We start from the raw sequence: 21,350 nt of genomic DNA, 5'->3' as shown, positions 1-21,350 counted from the left end.
GGAGATCTTGGTAGAGCTAAAATACATAACACAGTAACAGCATACAGACTGGCCCAAGATGCCATATCAAGCCAAACAAGAAAAATGTTTGTTTTTACAAAGCAAGTTCAACTTACAATTAAATAGTAATACTATAGTAATTAAATTAGTATAATGTAGACAGTGACATTTGAAGTAAATTTGCAAAATGAACTTAGAGTTCAGTGGTTTTGAATTAACTTTTCTGTAGCTTCCTGGTTTGTAATTCACAGTTAGGATTGTGACGCTAGCAACTGAGCAACTGTCAAAGTGAAAGATGAGTATGAGAGATCCTGAATAGAAAGGTATGTGAACTCTAATGAGTAGGACTGCCATACCTGCTGTTTCGGTCAATATATGTATATATTCTATATCTCTGATATTATAACTCTACTGTACAGGGCTGCAGAATATTTTGGCACTTTTTATAAAGATAAAATGCTATGAGAATGAATCATCATAAAAATCAATAACTAGAATTCGTCTGACCTCACCAAACTAACATATCTGGCTGTATATGAATAGCTTTATTTACCATCCAGCACAAGTTACTGTCTAATTCTTACAAAAAAAAAGGAAATCATTAAAGAGAATAGGGCTCTATTTTGGAGAAATATTGCTTCAAAAACAAATCATGCGTTTATACTTGATGTTAAATAATGCCTGCATTTTTGTTGCCTTTGATGTCTGTGTGATGTTTACAAAAGTGTGACACCCTTCATTGAAAAAGAAAGATTTCACCCCTCACAAAGAATCCCACCTGCGAGCTTCTGTGGTCACAGGGAATATGCCATTGACAGGTACAGACAGGCTGCTCCTCCTCTTCCTCTCATAAAGCTGGGGCTGGCATGTTACAACTGGCAAACAAAATCCCTTCAATATAATGCTACTCAGTTGACTCTTTGCCAAAGAACAGATCCCAGTCTTCATTCGTTTGGCCAGAACAGACAGCTTTCCCGGAACCATAGCAATGTTTACATTATACAGAAGGCTGGGGCCATTGTCTCTGACCCTCATAAACCATTGGACTTCTGGGGAAGTCCTCTGGGGCTCCCTGAGGAAGAATACAAAGGCCAGGGGGAGGAACCGAAACTGGGCAAGAGGTATGCTTGGTGGAGCCCCGCTCTAGACAACCCAAAGGAAGGAAGAGCGCTAACGGAGCAGTCATACCAACACCGGAAATCTCTAGCAATGCGACAGAAATGTCAGACACGTACAAGCACAGTTACACACAGTGGAGCAAACACAAGGAATCCTGCTAGTTCTCATGTGCTTTCGATTTACATTATTACTATGATAATACTACTGTTTGCACAACAAAACATCATTTTGGAAAAACACCAAGAAGCTGAAGGTAATAAAGTTTGCTCCAGGTCTATTAAACAATTACATATCTGCTATAATAGTAGACCAGTAAATGCTACCTGATGATTGGTTTCAATGGGTTACCCGATCTGGAACACACTTTGCAACACTGCAGTTTTACTTTTCCCATCTCAGTGAACTCAGATTCAGATCTTAATGTGATCCTTGGCAAAGCACAAGCTCTCTATATCTCTGGCAAAAATGTATTGCAAGCTCTACAGGGCAAGCATTTGCTGCAATTTTTGTGACTTCTTAACAGTTACAGCCCAATGCATGTCAATGCAGACAATACCTAACCTGCCAGTGGCAGTCAAGGGGTAAATAATGAATGCTTCTGTGATGTTTATATTGCTTTGGTCTAATGGTTACACAGAAAGACAGAAACCTCTGCTAAGAATTAATTTCACCTTGGTAGGGGGTAAGCTCCTAGCGTCGTTAGGGGAAGTGAACGAGATAGAAGAACTAATTTCAGAAAAGCTATTTTCACTGTTGTTTAACAAGCTTTTCTACTCCACCAATTAGCAACAAATTTCAGTGGTTCCCTTAATTAATCTTTATGGTAGCCTGCTTTTGTTTCTAAAACAAATTCCTGCAAACCTCTGCTAAGGGCTGTGGCACACGAGGAGATTTGTCGCCGGCGATTTTTAAAAGAGCGATTTGGCGACAAGACGAGCGACAAGACGCCAATGCTAAATCAATGGAAATCGCCAGCGTCAAAACATACGAGGCTACTTCTCGTAGCCTGCTGTTTCAAATCGCACACAGACCCTTTTCTGAGCGACTTGAGTAAACATGAGGGGGGGTTAACTGTTGAGTGTACCATGGGTAGCAGATCGCCTGGAGCTCAACTCGCATGAAATCTCTTCGTGGGTATTGTCGTGGCGACTTGTCGCCAAAGCGCCAGGGGGAAAAAACGCAGGCGACAAATCTCCTCGTGTGCCAGAGCCCTAAGATAACATTATAGAATCTGAAATAATGAAGTATGGCCGAGTGAAACACTTTACAGTTGTAGTTACACTTGGATGTTTATATTGCTTTGGTCTAATGGTTACACAGAAAGACAGAAACCTCTGCTAAGAATTAATTTCACCTTGGTAGGGGGTAAGCTCCTAGCGTCGTTAGGGGAAGTGAACGAGATAGAAGAACTAATTTCAGAAAAGCTATTTTCACTGTTGTTTAACAAGCTTTTCTACTCCACCAATTAGCAACAAATTTCAGTGGTTCCCTTAATTAATCTTTATGGTAGCCTGCTTTTGTTTCTAAAACAAATTCCTGCAAACCTCTGCTAAGGGCTGTGGCACACGAGGAGATTTGTCGCCGGCGATTTTTAAAAGAGCGATTTGGCGACAAGACGAGCGACAAGACGCCAATGCTAAATCAATGGAAATCGCCAGCGTCAAAACATACGAGGCTACTTCTCGTAGCCTGCTGTTTCAAATCGCACACAGACCCTTTTCTGAGCGACTTGAGTAAACATGAGGGGGGGTTAACTGTTGAGTGTACCATGGGTAGCAGATCGCCTGGAGCTCAACTCGCATGAAATCTCTTCGTGGGTATTGTCGTGGCGACTTGTCGCCAAAGCGCCAGGGGGAAAAAACGCAGGCGACAAATCTCCTCGTGTGCCAGAGCCCTAAGATAACATTATAGAATCTGAAATAATGAAGTATGGCCGAGTGAAACACTTTACAGTTGTAGTTACACTTGGAAACCAACATGGATTTCCACCCCTGAAACTATAAGCCGGATGATCTTTTAACTAAATTCCTTTGGTGCCAGGCAGATGAGCAGTTTATTTTATGATAGAGGTGTGGGGCAGTTAAAGGTATTAAATAGGATACATGAGGCACTGCCAAATACACTCCGCCTGTGAATTAATGTGCCAGCCATTGATGCAATGCTGCCTATTATTATACTTAGCTATAGGTAGAAATTATCTATTTTCTAAGAAGGATCTGTATATGGGTAACAGCACATATAAGTCAAGAAGGTATCAGTAACACTCTATTTTAGGACTGTCCAACATGTAGCCTTCAGCTGCCATTGAAGTACAACTTCCAGCATCTCTTGTTGATCTAGAGCTGGACATACACGCTACGATCTGCTACTTTAGCAAGCCTACTTTAGTGTAATGTGGCTAATTCAACTGTTTGGACAATGGTCCAAAATCAGATCGCATTAGGGGCCTGTGCAGAACTGTCAGAGCAGAATGCCTTGCCCAACTCGGTCTTTGCAAGATGGGGTTTTCCAGCCAGATATCTGACTGAGCCTGACCAGATATTAGATGGGAAGGGGTATCACTCTGACCCCATACACAGCTAATAAGCCGACAACTTTCTCATGAGTAGTCAGTGAGTTGCTTTGTGTTTTATTAGTTCTAGCACTATGACATGTTGCTCTGCAATTCTGTAATAACAGGGCAAATGTATATATTCAGAGAAAAGCTGGAACTGTGAGAACATGTGCTAAGAATTTGTAGCCCACTAAAGCACACAGCAAGAGGAAGTACAGTAAATGTAAAGTTCCTGAGCAAACAACTGCACTAACATCACTTACAGCGGCAATGCCTCATTTCACTCCAGCCATCTGGCTGCAATAAGGGTGCGTACTAAAAGGAAAAACCAAGTATACCAAGGACCTCCAACCTGCGACTCCCTAGCTGGTGTGCAAATTGCAACTGCTAAGGGGTCATCAAGTGCAGTAGTGGTGGGGCAAAATGGCTGCAGTCATTGCCCTCGGGTACCTATATAATACCTAGATCAAACCTATTGAAATCCGGCGCCAAAGCTGGGGGGTGAAAGGGTAAAGGGACGTCCACAGGCAGAGAAGTGATGTCACTTCCACAAATCGAGGGGCACATTTAGGTTTGGTGCCTAAGGTGGAACTGGACCTAAATATAGCCCTGCTAAGCGTCCAATTATTCCATAAATTGTGCACAAGTGCACCTATTAACACAGGGGAACCCTGGAGCTATCCCTAGACTGGAAAATCGGGTGCAGGCGTGACTTCAGCACCAAAGCCAGAAGTAATGCCAACTGGAATTTTCTATACAATTGTATCCATTTTGCATCAAAGTGCGGGTGCAACTGTGCCAATGTTAATCACACCCTCAAGGCTACAGGAATTATGGGAAAAATAATATCCAAATAATATCCATTGTACTTTACATACTGCATACGCAAGTATGTAAATGGCCCTCTAGTGACTTCTGGGAGCTGTAGTTAAACAGCAGCAGGAGGTTGGGCCTTCTCACATGCATAGATCTATACACCCATGGCAATGCTGGTCAGAAACCTAAAACCTATGCCATGCAGCCAGGCGCTGACAGCAACATGTGCCACACATACAGCTATACGTAATGACCTTCTGTGCCATTGGAGATGTGACACTAAATGCACACTAACGACATGGTATAATGTGGCAGCAATGAGGAAGCCAGATGAAAACTGTAACTAGAGATAAAGGAGCAAGAACAGTTAGACTACAACTTCTTTATTAAATGCAGTAATAGTTACCATGTAAAGGAATTATGAAATGTATACTCATCATTAGACAGAATGAGAGCCACATAGGGAGCAGCCTGTAACGCCCCAGGACAGCCTGAGCCTCCCCCAATCATATACACTTAGAGGCCAGCAACCGATGAAGCAGTTATTAAACCCCCTTCTGCTTGTACAATGTAATTTAAGATAATTATTTAGCACGGGATACCCCTCTGTATAAAGTATCGATAAGAGAGGAATCAATCACTTCTATCACCTGTAAAACACCACCACTTGTGTAATATACTACAAAAGAAACACTGAACAGGTGGGGCTTCAAATTTTACTTAACTGCCAATATGCTGTGGCTGCTGGGAGTTGTAGTTTAGATAAAGAGCGAAAGGAATCCCTTCCCAACTATTTAGTGGCTCAGTGACCTGATGGGTGCCAATAATAGTAATAGAAATAGTTCTGTTTACGGGTAATTAGCTGGCTCTGTACTAGGCAGAAGCCTGAAGCTGAGCTGATAAGTACCCAAACCTGCTCCCTGCATTGGGTGCCCAGTGAGCACATCCCAAACCCCTGCTGAAAGTGGGTTCCTACTCTGCAGATATGCACACCTGCTTGAGCCCCTCTAATCCCCTGACACCAGATCATTTTACATTGGCTGGAAGCCCTGCTATAACTGATCTAGACCTGGCAATCCAAAAGCAGGAATCTTCAACCTGTAACGCTCTGACTGCTGCTGAACTACATCTCCCAGAGTCCCTTGTAAACCGAATACGGAAAGCTCAGCAACAAATGATAGTATATTAGTTATTTCCCAGTAACTTAAGTTTCACCCTGGACTTGGCCTGACAGCCCTAAGGACAAGTAGGGTCGCTCACCACATGCTGTGCCTCCGGGCTCAGGCAGTCTGAGATATCCTGCATGTCTCCCAGATCCGGACAGCAGGGCCAGTTCCTTGTCTCTCACACACTTCCTGGAGGTCAGTCAGCTGCTTGGATAAGGGGCTTAATCCCTGGCTCCGGCCAGCCTGTCATTAGCAGCAGGAGGCAGCTGTGCAGAGGCAGTGGCAACAAGGGGAAGGACCTGTTCTGCTGCCTCCTCTTCCCACCTGGGAGGAGCGGCCCCTGCCCAGAAACCACAAGATAAAGGGCGAGCTATTTTCTCACTGGCCGGACAGGTAAAGGCTCTGGCTGGGTGCCGGCACTCTGTGCTCACACTGTGCAGGGAGGTGCAGGAACTGGGCGCACAGGCTGCAGTTTCCTCTGACTCAGCGCCCGCCCCCTGCACTGGGGAGTTTGCATCACCCCTCCCGGAGCCGCTGCACAACAACCTGTAGCTGCACATTAACCTTTCCCCTGCCGCGGCACAACAACCTGTAGCTGCACATTAACCTTTCCCCTGCCGCTGCACAACAACCTGTAGTTGCACATTAACCTTTCCCCTGCCGCTGCACAACAACCGGTAGCTGCACATTAAAGGAACAGTAAAACCAAAAAGTGAAAGAGCTTTAAAGTAATAAAAATATAATGCACTGTTGCCCTGCACTGGTAAAACTGGTGTGTTTGCTACAGTAACACTACTATAATTTATATAATAAGCTGCTGTGTAGCCATGGGGGCAGCCATTCAAGCTGGAAAAAAGGAGAAAAGGCACAGGTTACATAGCAGATGACAGATAAGCTCTGTAGAATATAATAGTGTTTTATCTGTTATCTGCTATGTGCCTGTGCCTTTTCTCCTTTGAATGGCTGCCTCCATGGCTACATAGCAGCTTATTTATATAAATTATAGTAGACTTTCTGAAGTAAACACACAACTTTTACCAGTGCAGGGCAGCAGCACATTATATTTTAGTTACTTTTATACACTTTCATTTTTTGGTGTTACTGTTCCTTTAACCTTTCCCCTGCCGCTGCACAACAACCTGTAGCTGCACATTAACCTTTCCCCTGCCGCTGCACAACAACCTGTAGCTGCACATTAACCTTTCCCTTGCTGCTGCAAAAAAGTCCCTTTTAAATAATAAAATAAGCATACCCGTATTTTGTGCCACTAACAGTCACAGTCTGTTGAGCATCAAGCCCATGGGTTGCAACAGGTCTTGACTGGGTTTCAGAAAAGTACACAGAGGCCCAAGAGCCCCAACCAGCCCCCTAAATAGTAACAGTTCTTACAGCAGCCCTTCTGGCGTTTTCTAGAATTCACAGACTGCTAGTCTGAGCCTGGGTTCCATGCAGTTACTTTGTTTTCCTATAAATAATCAGTAAAACCCATGGGTATACAGGGCCACCTTCTTATCCCCTCCCCCTCCCCTTTTTTTGCACTGAGGTGGGTATGACTACATACAGTGGCTTGCAAAAGTATTCGGCCCCCTTGAACTTTTCCACATTTTGTCACATTACAGCCACAAACATGAATCAATTTTATTGGAATTCCACGTGAAAGACCAATACAAAGTGGTGTACTTGTGAGAAGTGGAAGGAAAATCATACATGATTCCAAACATTTTTTACAAATAAATAACTGCAAAGTGGGGTGTGCGTAATTATTCAGCCCCCTGAGTCAATACTTTGTAGAACCACCTTTTGCTGCAATTACAGCTGCCAGGCTTTTAGGGTATGTCTCTACCAGCTTTGCACATCTACAGACTGAAATCCTTGCCCATTTTTCTTTGCAAAACAGCTCCAGCTCAGTCAGATTAGATGGACAGCGTTTGGGAACAGCAGTTTTCAGATCTTGCCACAGATTCTCGATTGGATTTAGATCTGGGCTTTGACTGGGCCATTCTAACACATGGATATGTTTTGTTTTAAACCATTCCATTGTTGCCCTGGCTTTATGTTTAGGGTTGTTGTTCTGCTGGAAGGTGAACCTCCGCCCCAGTCTCAAGTCTTTTGCAGACTCCAAGAGGTTTTCTTCTACGATTGCCCTGTATTTGGCTCCATCCATCTTCCCATCAACTCTGACCAGCTTCCCTGTCCCTGCTGAAGAGAAGCCCCCCCAGAGCATGATGCTGCCACCACCATATTTGACAGTGGGGATGGTGTGTTGAGTATGATGTGCAGTGTTAGTTTTCTGCCACACATAGCGTTTTGCATTTTGGCCAAAAAGTTCCATTTTGGTCTCATCTGACCAGAGCACCTTCTTCCACATATTTGCTGTTTCCCCCACATGGCTTGTGGCAAACTGCAAACGGGACTTCCTATGGTTTTCTGTTAACAATGACTTTCTTCTTGCCACTCTTCCATAAAGGCCAACTTTGTGCAGTGCAGACTAATAGTTGTCCTATGGACAGATTCTCCCACCTGAGCTGTAGATCTCTGCAGCTCGTCCAGAGTCACCATGGGCCACTTGGCTGCATTTCTGATCAGCGCTCTCCTTGTTCGGCCTGTGAGTTTAGCTGGACAGCCTTGTCTTGGTAGGTTTACAGTTGTGCCATACTCCTTCCATTTCTGAATGATCGCTTGAACAGTGCTCCGTGGGATGTTCAAGGCTTTGGAAATCTTTTTGTAGCCTAAGCCTGCTTTAAATTTCTCAGTAACTTTATCCCTGACCTGTCTGGTGTGTTCTTTGGACTTCATGGTGTTGTTGCTCCCAATATTCTCTTAGACAACCTCTGAGGCCGTCACAGAGCAGCTGTATTTGTACTGACATTAGATTACACACAGGTGCACTCTATTTAGTCATTAGCACTCATCAGGCAATGTCTATGGGCCACTGACTGCACTCAGACCAAAGGGGGCTGAATAATTACGCACACCCCACTTTGCAGTTATTTATTTGTAAAAAATGTTTGGAATCATGTATGATTTTCGTTCCACTTCTCACGTGTACACCACTTTGTATTGGTCTTTCACGTGGAATTCCAATAAAATGGATTCATGTTTGTGGCTGTAATGTGACAAAATGTGGCAAAGTTCAAGGGTGCCGAATACTTTTGCAAGCCACTGTATTTCTTGAACACACAGCAATTTTATGGCCTACCAGAATTGTAAATTTTTAGAAAAATATATTGCAAGAGCTAATTTATTAGGGCATCCCTGCTCCCACAAGATCAATTTGTTTATAGTTATGCCTTAACGTACGCATAAGACTACAATTTGGGGTCGCCATACTGAACAAATGACAAAATCCTAACAATGACTTGGCCCCATCAGTTGTGCCAACTGTAGCCACCAATATCCACCCGAAAGTTATCAGTTATTCCATTTCTGTTCAGGAGGCCTTCTTTATCTACATAGGTACTTATTTATATCTGTCGCCATCAACTTTGCTTACAAAGTAACACTAATAAAAATTGCCCTATGGCCAAACTACCAGTAAAAGCGGTGTAATGCCACTTCAGCATGGTCCAATACAGACTACTGGGCAATGGCAGAACTTGGGACATATACCAAGTATTTAAGATTTAGAAATCATATTATGTAACGGTTCATAATGATTAGCTGCTGTGGAACTCTAACAAATTGTTAGAAAGAACCGAATTGAATGCTTCAAGCATTCCAGTAAATTCTGAATTACTGGCACCTTTAAAAACTAAACTAATAAATACCCAGTTCAATATATAATATTTATTTTTATTTCCAGGTACAAAGAGTTTCTGTCCCTTAGTGCTCACAGCAGGCCTGGACTGGGATTTAAAATAGAGCCCTGGTATTTCAAGTACACAGTGGAACAAACAGCCCCCCACTAAATAGCGACTGTCTGCAGGGTCGGACTGGGGGGTGGAGGACCCTTGCACCCCCCCCAATGGCCCCCACCGTGGCCTTTAAACACCTCCCCGCAGGCCCGCCCGACCCCTTCCACAAGCACCGTAAATAAAACTTACCTGCGTTGTGTTGGGGGAGGGAGACCAGAGGCATGGTGGAGCTCCATGCGGGGATCTGGTCTGGTACCGCAGGGTCCCAGGGTTTTTTCCCTGTGCCCCGGTGGCTCAGTCCGACCCTGACTCTCTGCGGCATTCTATAGCAGACCCTCTGGCGTTTGCTACAACACATACATTGCCAGTCCAGGCCTGGCTCACATGAGGCACAACAACAAGTAACACGCAATTGGCACTTGGATGTATACCAGGCCTCCCTGAATCAAATGCCAGACCACTTTATAACATGTTCATGGTGGTTGATTTTTGTTGACTTGTATGTAATTAGGACATAGATTTTCTGGAAAGCAGAGTGGCGTCTAGTCCACAACCCATCACTTAACAATGGAACAAGGTAAGTGAAGAGTTGCATTGCTTTGGGAACCTAAGTGGTGGGGTGGGGAATTGGTCCTAGGGAGCAGAGATAGATAGATTTACGTGGTTTTCTTTCACTCTGTGGAATCAGTGGAGGGAGGAGAGGGTCATTCTTCCCCTTTAAAAAGCACTAATAAGGCTCTGTCTAGATCTAGAATATACAGTATAGCTTTGGTCTCCAGTGCTCAAATTAGAGAGAGTCCAAAGAAGGGCAACTGGGGCCAAAATGTTAGGCACCTCCAGTGATTGTAATTGCTTACCTAAAACCCTTGGGCAGTGCTCCTGTTAGGAGAAAACTACACCTGCCTGGGTGTATGCAACAAAGGGATCCTCTTCTTTCTTCCGTCTTTGTGCATGCGTAGTGGAGTGAAAAGCCAAACTAACAAAAAAACCAGCTTTTCGCTCAACAAAGAGGATGCTTAGGAAGAGGATGGTTCACCTGCATTTACCTTGGGCTGATGCTCCTCTTCCTTCTCCCTTTTGATGAGATCATGGGACCTGCGCATGTGCAGTTGAATGAAAATCTGGCTTTTTTGTTAGTTTGGCTTTTCACTCCATGAAGACGGAAGAAAGAAGAGGATCAGGTAAGCGATTACAATCATTGGGGGTGGGGGGTGCCTAACATTTGCCCCCCCCTCTCAGTGATTTAGCCTTTCCTTCTCCTTTAAGAGGGAATATGATATCTATGTATTAATATATAAGGGGAAAATACAATTAACTCTCTGGTGCTTTAATTACCAATATTTTCTTCCAACTGACAAAAGGGCATCCATTCAAATTAGAAGAAAGAAGGTTGTATCTTAAAATTTGCAAGGGTTTTTCTTACAGTGAGAGCTGTGAAATTGTGGAATTCCCTCAATGAATCAGTTGTGTGTATGGGGGGGGGGGGGGGGGGCAAAACTGGTACATAGTTATAACTCACTTATAACTGACTGCCTTCTCTCTATATTTGTATTTTATATGTAGGAGTTGCTATATTGTTTTCCTTAGGTAGTACAGTATGAGGGTATAGCACATTTGCGTCTGATCCCACCATTTCAACTATATAAAAGGAGTATTTAAAAAAAAAAACATTTGATGGGGGTGTGGTAATTGGGGCGTGGCTACAAAAGTGGACGTGGTCAAAAAATATTGCTGTGCTGCGCGCACCAAATCTTTTTGTCCCTCTTTTCATTTTTCAAATGTTGGGAGGTATGTAAATAGCTTGAATCAGGGGTTGGATGGCTTTATATAGCAAGTGAGGAAATATAGGGTTATTAAAAATAATTCTTAGTACAAGTTGATCTAGAGGACTAGTCCAGTTACCAACTTGAAGTCAGGTAGGAATTTCACCCCCTCTGAGGCAAATTGGAGCAGGGGAAGTTTTTCCACTGCTGTCCATTGACAAATAGCAGAGCAAAACACTGCTCTCCACCAATCACCAATTGTGACTGACATACACAGAGCAAGTATTTTATCATAAAGATATGTCTGTCAACATTCCTGCATCAACCAGGGTGCTTTCCATTGTATACAGTGACAAAATGGCAGTATCACACAAACCACCACATATGCCATAAACCCTATGAGCTATTCTGCACTACCCAGAAACATCCAGACCAACAAACTTTTAAAGCAGTGCACACCATAGCCTAGGCTACAGTGTGCCTTATATCTATTTAAAATACAGTTTACTTTTGCTTAACAATGCCTGACTGCATAATCTGTGAGTGTCCCATGTATTATTTTATTATTATTGATCACCTGTTAGGCATAGGCACCCAGACCCCACTCCATTTCTGAGGAGCTCTTCAATTGAGGCTTAATCGCAACTTTCTTTTTACAGTATTACAATGTTTGACAGCCAGACTTGGTTTGATACATATATATACAAACTGAGTCAAGCAGGAACCCAAGTGCTGTTTATTTAAAAAAAGAGAATTATGTTTTATATCATTGCTTTGTACTTTATCTCGTATCATAAACATTTAAAATAAACAAGCAGACACACAGAAGGTATGTATATTGCTTATTTTTGGCACATTTGCAATGGTCCCAAAACAAAAGGCAGAAAATAAGCAATATTATTTCACAGGTGTATAAACATTAATGCTATTACATTATGTGGGCAGACTTGTATACTTAGTTACTAACCCCTGTTGAGGTAGTAGGCAAGTAATTATGTGCCATACAGTATACACAGTGTATGGAATGCTGGCAACCTCTAGAGTTGTCTATTTATAAATACTTTAAAGGCTGGCATAGGGAGCATGATGACGCCCACTGACACACCCGCCAGCTATTTTTGTATGTGCTGTTTCTTTTAAGCTGCCTGGGAAACAAGAGAGGAGGAGAAAAAAAGAAGCTTATGAGAGATATTGAATAGCACACACCACACGGAACCGCACACAACCAACACACAACTATGGGAGCAGCAGAGCGTAGATGGGACAACATATAGAAAAGAGCAGTGTTTAGGGAAATGTCACACTGTAAACAGAAATTACACTTCAGTAAAATGTCCAAGGAACAATAGCAAGGTAACTGAAGGAGGAAAAGGAGATTGGTAACAGATAAATCGCCCCACCCTCTAGTCCAGTGATCCCCAACCAGTGGTTCATGAGCAACATGTTGCTCCCTAACCCCTTGGATGTTGCTCCTAGTGGCCTCAGCGCAGGTGCTTATTTATGTATTCCTGACTTGAAGGCAAGTTTTGGTTGCACAAAAACCAGATGTACTGCCAAACAGAGGCTCCTGTACGCTGCCAGTACACATAGGGGTTACTAAATAGCCAATCACAGCCCTTATTTGCCCCCCCCCCCCATCCATGAACATTTTTCATGCTTATGTTGCTCCCCAACTCTTTTTACATTTGATTGTGGCTCACAGGTAATATAGGTTGGGGATCCCTGCTCTAGTCATTCCTTGGGACTTTCAGAAGTGTGTTTATCATATGGTCAGTGGTGTTTGTTGGGCTGCTGCCACGCTTACAACTTTAGCGTCAAAGCGGGTCCAGAGGGTGCCGCATCACAGATTTTTGATGCACCTGGTAACAGGCCACTCACTGGCGCCGAAGGCAGGAGTGGCCCTGCATATGGTCAATTCTTGCCCACTGATAAATACACTTCTAAAAATTAAATAGGAATAAATGTGTGTTGATTTTTTTTTGTGTGGTGTCTTCTAATTTCAAACTTTAATAAGCCTATCCCCTAGTCCTGGTCCTTGTAATTTGCATGTTCACTCGCTGTTGTTTGCATGTGCTCATTCATGCTTACACAAGCACAAATGCGATGGGGTTGAGGTGGCAAGCCAGGTTGCCTTGGCCTGGCACTGATTTATCCCTGAGTTTCCTAGTCAGGAATGGGCTACATTTTCCCAAGTACAAATGGGAAGTTTCCTGTAGAGTTTTGTGGTTGCGAATATTGGTAAAGAATAATTTTCAGAAAATTTTGCTGATATTCTAGAGAGCTGATACTGTATCTTCTACTGATATAGCAGATTCAGGCAGGCTAACAGCTTTTGGTGATAAAGCGCATGCCAAAAAGCTGTATGCAGGGATAATAGTAAATAGTTTGATAAGCATGTTTTGATCAAAAAGATGTAGAAATGATGATGTGTATGAATATGTTTGCCAAGAAAATAAAATGTAACTTAATCAGTAGTTACTTCTCTGTTTGTGGTAATACTGCCCACTCCCTAGTAATTGCACAAAGTGTAATCACAGTCAATCCCAGGGCACCTGCAGCCTATGGTTTTGAGCAGACTGACCAGGGACCCACAGGTGAGGCCCAGGGGCAGGTGGTGAGTCAAACTACAGGGTCCTTCTTTTCCTGCTATATTCTGTGTTAAGTTGGAACTGTAGGTATCTTGGCATGTGTTCTGGGGTACAGGTATGGAATCCCTTATCCAGAAAGTTCCGAATTACAGAAAGGCCATCTCCCATAGGCTCCATTATAAGCAAATAATTCTAATTTTTAAAAATGATTTCCTTTTTCTCTGTAATTATAAAACAGTACCTTGTACTTGATCCCAACTAAGATATAATTAATCCTTATTGGAGGCAAAACAAGCCATTGGGTTTATTCAATATTTAAATGATTTTTAGTAGACTTAGGGCTCTGGCACACGGGGGAGATTAGTCGCCCGCGATTAACTCCCTGTTCGCGGGTGACTAATCTCCCCGAGTTGCCTACCCCTGCCATCCCACCGGCGAACATGTAAGTCGCTGGCGGGATGGCAGACGCGGCGGGGCGATTTGCGGAAATCGCCGAAAAAGCCTCGCGAGTCTTTTTCGGCGATTTGCGTGAAATCGCGCCGCCGCGTCTGCCATCCCGCCGGCGACTTACATGTTCGCCGGTGGGATGGCAGGGGTAGGTAACTTGGGGAGATTAGTCGCCCGCGAACAGGGAGTTAATCGCGGGCGACTAATCTCCCCCGTGTGCCAGAGCCCTTAAGTTATGGAGATCCAAATTACGGAAGCATCCTTTATCTGGAAAACCCCAGGTCCCGAGCATTTTGGATAACAGGTCCAATACGTGTATTGTAAAAAAGCTAGCATGGCATTTATCCTGCAAGTTTTTCTGAAAGGTATTTCACATGAAATTGAACCACAGTTATCCTGCCATGTGAGGTATTATAAAGGGATATGGCCTTGGATTGTAATAGTGAGCCTGTTTAGAAAATGTCTTTAACTAGCCTCCCCGAACAAAAAAAAATCACCCTCCAGCTATGCTTGTGATCTACTAGTTGAGCTGTTTAGGCAATTACGCAAGGTGAGAACCTTGCCTCTGACGGCAGTGTGCATCAAGTTACTAGGGGTGGAAAAAAGCCACATCTGGTAAATTTAAAAGCTGAATTTGTGCTTTTAAAATAGAAATTCGGGAACCTGCCCTCTGCCTAGACCTACTCCAATACAAAAGAGGTAGGTACATCATAAGAGCCCTGAATTGTTTATAGACTTTATTACATTACCTTCTGGGTACTTCTGTTATTCATTTTTTTTATTAATGGATTATGTTGAATACAATACTATCTTGGTTCTCTCTATTTTTCCACATTGGTAAAGTCTGGGCACCCCTGCTGAATGCCATTAATCATAATGTATATCCCCTGCATGTTGTACTGGCTCAGCTTAGTTTGAGTGCACCAACCCAGAAGCAAAGAATCATCTATGTATAAGGCTTTTGTGTTACCTTGAATGATGTGTAGCAATTGCTGCCACAAGGCTTATACACATCTACATCTGCATTTTTCATTTGCTGCCTGTGTATTGTGTTGCTTAGCTTTATACTCTGCAGAGTATATTATGATAGCATGGTTGCTATGAAGTTTATGCAGCCCCCTCTAGGACATATTTTAAGTGTGCCCTTTATAAAAAGTGCTTGTTGGGTTCCATGCCAACTTAACTAGCGCATTCATACTGCACCTGTGTCAGTTTCCATCTGCCATTGTAAGCATTATCTGGTATATGAAACCCAGTTGTTGTCAGAAAACATATAACATGATTCTCTGTACTTTGACTTATATTAGCTACGTTGTACTTATATCCTTTTTTTCACGTAACGCTTTAGTTTTTTGAGTCTTGTTCGTGATAATCCTGAATCTTCCCCAGAGACTACTTTAAATAGCAAGTGGGAATAGACATATCTCCATGGGAACTGCCCACATGTAAATTGCCATCAGTTTACAATTGGTATTATCAATAGATTTTTATAGAAAAAGTAGCCATGTTAACATTCAGATCAGCAGTATACACGGTTTTGCTTACTGCTAGAAGGGTCCTGTGGGTCCCAATGGAGTTTTATTTTGCCATTCCATTCCATAACAGGAGTTATTTACACACATTTAGAAATTCAGAGTCAGTTTTAGAAGGAACCAATCAACTCCACAATTCCATGTATTTAGTGTCCTCGTCAAAGAAATTGAGGACCCAACTCAAGCCATCATTTTTGTTCTTACCCAAACGATTTGGTTGTGCATGTGTGTGATCTTTAAAGACAAAACAAAACATTTGGAAAATCCACAATAGCTTGAGTAGCAATGTTTAGGGATTTAGTCCTAATTCCTCTAATTTAGTGCTTTGCCTGACTTTAGTAATAAGTATCCATATGCAAGGCCGGTTAATCATGGTGCTTTTATGTAGATTGTGAACCACTGTCTCCCTCTGCTGACGGACTGTGCTATGGCATATGCTGTGTGTCTGATCAAATGGATACAAAAAAGAGATTACATGTATTCTTATTATAATTTACCAGTCTGGGATCCGTTATCTGAAAACCTATTATCCAGAAAGTTATGAATTATGGGAAAGTCATCTCCCATAGACTCCATTTAAATCAAATAATTGCCGTTTTTCAAAATGAGTTTTTTTCTCTGTAATAATAAAACAGCCCCTTGAACTTGAGTCCAACTAATATATCATTTAAATCCTTATTGGAAGAAAAACAATCCTATTTAATTTATTTAATTTTTACATTATTTTTTATTAGTCTTAAGGTATGGTAGTAGTAGTCAGGTATGGAGATCTAAATTACGGAAAGATCCCTAGCATTCTGGATAACAGGTCCCATACCTGTATACAGTATGTTGTTTCTTTTACATAGTTACATAGTTTAGTTGGGTTGAAAAGAGGCTAAAGTCCATCAAGTTAAACCTTCCAAGCAAAACCCTGTGCACAAATATGTATATACTTGTGAGCGGTAGCCAATAGCAACCAATAAAATGGTGCTGATTGGTTGCTGTGAGTTACTGCTCCTGGGCAAACTTAGTGCCTCTAATTACATAACCCCCATAGACTTATGCCAACCTATCTGTATACTTACATATATAAAACCTATACTAACTGTAGATTTTAGTATCACAGTTGCCTTGGAAATTATGCTTGTTCAAGAAATAATCCAAGCCAATCTTAAAGGCATAAATAGAATCTGACATTACAACGTCACTCAGAAGGGCATTCCCCAACCTCAGTGCCCTCCCTAGCATTCTGGATAACAGGTCCCATACCTGTATACAGTATGTTGTTTCTTTTACATAGTTACATAGTTTAGTAGTTGGGTTGAAAAGAGGCTAAAGTCCATCAAGTTAAACCTTCCAAGCAAAACCCTGTGCACAAATATGTATATACTTGTGAGCGGTAGCCAATAGCAACCAATAAAATGGTGCTGATTGGTTGCTGTGAGTTACTGCTCCTGGGCAAACTTAGTGCCTCTAATTACATAACCCCCATAGACTTATGCCAACCTATCTGTATACTTACATATATAAAACCTATACTAACTGTAGATTTTAGTATCACAGTTGCCTTGGAAATTATGCTTGTTCAAGAAATAATCCAAGCCAATCTTAAAGGCATAAATAAAATCTGCCATTACAACGTCACTCAGAAGGGCATTCCCCAACCTCAGTGCCCTCTACCGAAGTTCATAACTTTGCACTTGCCAACATTGAACCTCATTTTCCATTTTGCTGCCCAGTTTTCAGTTTTGTCAAATTGCTCTGCAAAGTGGCAGCATCCTGCATGGAACTATCATCGGCAAAAATAGAAGCAGTATTTCAATGCCGACCTCCAGGTCATTAATAAACAAGTTAAAAAGCAAAGGATCAAAGACAGAGCCCTGCGGTACTCCACTTACAACACTGGTCCAATTAGTAATCTATCCTTCAGCCAGTTCTCTATCCAAGTACAAATACTGTACCAATATTCCTCAATTTTATCATTAACATTCTGTGAGGTACTGTATCAAATGCTTTAGCAAAGTCTAAGCTGATGACATCCACTGCCATTCCAGCGTCAAGGTTCCTGCTCACCTCCTCATAAAAGGTCTGGAAAGATCTGTTACACATAAAACCATGCTGGCACTCATAGTGTTGTGATTTGGTTTGTCTATCATCAGTGGTAGGAAAGCTTTTTGAATTGGTAAGATGGGATAAGATACTTTAATATATTCTGAAGAATATTTCAAAATTTTAAACAACATGGAGCAGATATACATTATACAGGGTATATCAGATGCAGAAAGAGATTCAAAATAGGGCCTGGCATTTTAATTGAGGCCAAAACAGCCCTTTACCAGCTCAACAAATAGTGACTGTCTATGGCATCTTACAGCCCCTCTGGCATTTGCCTGAATCTACAGATTGGAAGTGTGGGCCTGGTGTACACCCTGCCATTTGAACCTCCCCAAGAATAGCCTATATAGATCTCTTCTTTTTTTTCATGCTCATAACCACAATCAGAAATCATAAGACCCCATACTTCCTTCCCAGAGACCCCAACATTTAGCTTACTGCCTGCTCAGGATCTTCTGTGCATTGCACCCTGCCAATAAGTAATATGGGGTCCTAATTTTAAAAAATGCTCTCAACTGCCTGCCAGACATGCATTATGCCCACAATTCTGTCATCATCTGCCAAAACTGTGCTAATTTCCTGTAAGCGCTGCATTTTATTTGGCCATGAATTGGACATATTTGTCTGTCCACGGCACACTGGACAGAATTTGTGTTCACTGAAGGTGGCCCTGTCCATGTTCCTTCAAAGGGGAACATAAAATTAATGGGGGCACAGAAGTAGCTTTAAACAAGTAAAGTTATCAGTGTTAGTATGTTAGTAAATGAGCCTCTGGGGGCTGCAGTGTGTGTGATCTACAGTACTGGCAGTGGGCTGGGACAAGCAGGCTGCTCTTTCTGATGACATCACAGTTGGTGCTGCCATGCATGACATAACAACATTACCAAGGTGTCACACTATCTACAGATCGGGCTACTGAGGTCACCAGCTGTCATGGCTATAAGGGGGAATTCCTTCTAATTCCTTCTATTGGCCTGTGTCTGTGCAATAAATAACTATATACTGTTATGCACTTGAAATTCAACTTTCGTTTTACAGGTTATAACTGGATATCATAATATTTACAAAGGATCATAGCATTCTTTTTATAACTGATTCCATAATACAATGAGCATGTAATAATAAGATTTCAGTTAGAATAAATGCATTACAATTATTATGTCATTCTGTTACAAATGCAGAGCTAGAAGAAATGCTGTCATGCCTTATACATACAGGTTCCCTATTGTGCATGTCTGATGCCATACGTGGCGTTTTTATGCTGCGTATTTTCTAATTCTCTCGGCGGCTGAAAAACGCACGATATCATCATCATCCATAGAAATAACTTGAAAAGACTCGAAAGCAAACCACACAATGCGTAAATACGCTAGAAAACGCCTTAGCACGGATTTTTCAAGCGTTTGCCGAAATACGCCAGTATTTGCACAGCAAGCTATTTCTATGTATACACAAAGGCAGCTGCCAGACCTAGCGGAAATATGCAGCGTTTTTTACTATTTCGCACTATTAGCACCATGGAAACGGGATTTGCTACGTCACCAGTACTAGGCTGAAAAACGCCATAGTCAGGGGCTGTGTGGCTTGTGCGGCGTTTTTAGGCTGAGAAAATACGCAGCGTAAAAACCACACGTGTGGCATCTGCCTAATATTATCTTTTTCTTTCTATTCCCAGTAGTTGCTGAAAGCTGTCAGGGGCTGTTGTGAATTGCTGCTGAGGCTAATGCCACACGTGGCGTAGGGCTGATATTTTCGGCAAGCGGAAAAACGCTTGGCGAAAATTCAGCCCTATGCCTGCTACTTGTGCCTGCACCCGAATGAATAGAATACACTCGGGTGCAGGCACATGTAGCCGATATATGCATGAAAACGCGTGAGAATGCAAAGTCTCGCATTTTCATGCGTATATCGGCTACATGTGCCTGCACCCGAGCGTATCCCATTCATTCAGGTGCAGGCACAAGTAGCAGGCATAGGGCTGAATTTTTGCCAAGCGTCTTTCCGCTTGCCGAAAATATCAGCCCTACGCCACGTGTGGCATCAGCCTCAGCAGCAACTGGAGAGCCAGGTTGTCCTTTCCTGGTTCTATGGCCAAGGAGGAATTGCTCATATTCTTATTACTGCCATTTTAGCATGTAGCTTTTAAAGATAATTAAAATCACAGTTCAATAAACTAGGTTGCTTGACAAAAAAGATTTGCTTATCAACATAATTAGGTTAAAAAAAAAAACCTAAGCCATTCCAGAAATGACTGCTATCCTCATTTATACTCAGAGAAAAGGAACACTTCCCTGAAAGTCTCATTTTAAAGTGATGTCACTGACCCCATAATCAGTTTGCATGAAGTATGTGCTTATACTGTATGGACACCAGCCAGGCGAGGCCATTCCAATTGTCATTAGAGGTTCCTGCTGGTGAGAAAAAGATGCCCTGCTGGAGGGCAAAGAGAAAAGACACAGGAGTGTTACTGTCACATTACACTTGGCTCATCAGAGATAGCAGGATGCAGTTGGCAAGGACTTTACAAATAATCCTGGCACCCCCACTGAGAAATGTCCCCAGCCGGCCTCTGGTAAGAAATTCCATTTGGTACAGTTAGGATACCTCAGGTAGCTCTCATGATAACTTTCTCTTATAGGTCACATCTAACTGTCCAAATAAAGGCTTAACTGCACACAGCCAGAAAAATCAGTGCCTCTAGTGTCCAGAATTATGAATGGTGGAATGCTTGTTTGGGGTTAATTAGCAATAAGACTCATTTACTAAGATGGTGCAGTATGCAAAGCAGGCCCGGACTGGCAATCTGGGTTCTGGCAAATGCCAGAGGGGTTGCTGGGCTGTTTTGACTTCTGTGTACTAGAAATAATATGGCCTATTTTTAATCTCAGTCCAGACCTGGTGCAAAGTGGATGTTTTCTTTCCCACAATGTAGCATGTTTGCCTCTTAACATTTCAGTGTCATTTGACATATTTGTGGAAGCAAGTTGCAACTAACATTTACATATTGTCAATAGCATCACTTTCAGTGCATGGCATTAAAACAATATTAACAAGTGATTCTTTGGGCACATGTTTTTTGTTAAAATTGATACAACCTTCCATGGGTATTACCACCATATTCAGGATCCTGGTAGGTCCAAGATTTTCATTCATCAAGGGCATAATTCAGCACAAGTGTGTTTGCATGCAATATTCCCACAGCCTTGTGTCCATTTTACCACACCCACACTTGCATATGTGATTGTAAATGAGGCTTATTATCTCTGGTTTCAGACATGAGCTTACTCAGCAAGAAGTGTTCCTGCAAAACTTAGTATAATCACCCTGTAAGAAAAATCCTCCCTTCCTTTAATGCTAGTGCACTAGCGCAAGTCGTTAACTCAGCTATCCTTTTAACCAAAGCCTTCATGTCTG

The 21,350-nt window shown here is 42.3% G+C and overlaps 1 protein-coding gene across 30 annotated transcripts in view; it reads right to left on the bottom strand.

Annotated features, from left to right (window-relative positions):
• The window catches only part of lrrfip1 (leucine rich repeat (in FLII) interacting protein 1), an 85,730-nt gene that overhangs the window by 55,256 nt on the left and 9,124 nt on the right, over nucleotides 1–21,350 (bottom strand). Inside the window, exon 1 of one of the 30 annotated variants that reach the window (XM_012970976.3) lies at nucleotides 5,750–6,199. The exons of 26 other annotated variants lie outside the window; for them this stretch is intronic. In XM_012970976.3, coding sequence (XP_012826430.2) covers nucleotides 5,750–5,794 — 45 coding nt within the window. In that variant the 5' untranslated portion in view covers nucleotides 5,795–6,199. Of the gene's footprint in view, nucleotides 1–5,749; nucleotides 6,200–21,350 lie in introns of those variants that run through there. 3 more of the 30 variants (XM_012970987.3, XM_031893288.1, XM_031893289.1) reach the window with 3 other exon arrangements.

This window comes from Xenopus tropicalis, chromosome 9, assembly GCF_000004195.4.
Source record: "Xenopus tropicalis strain Nigerian chromosome 9, UCB_Xtro_10.0, whole genome shotgun sequence".
Lineage (NCBI taxonomy): Eukaryota > Metazoa > Chordata > Amphibia > Anura > Pipidae > Xenopus > Xenopus tropicalis.
Note: the sequence above shows the minus strand (reverse complement) of the source record. Positions and strands in the feature narration are given on the sequence as shown.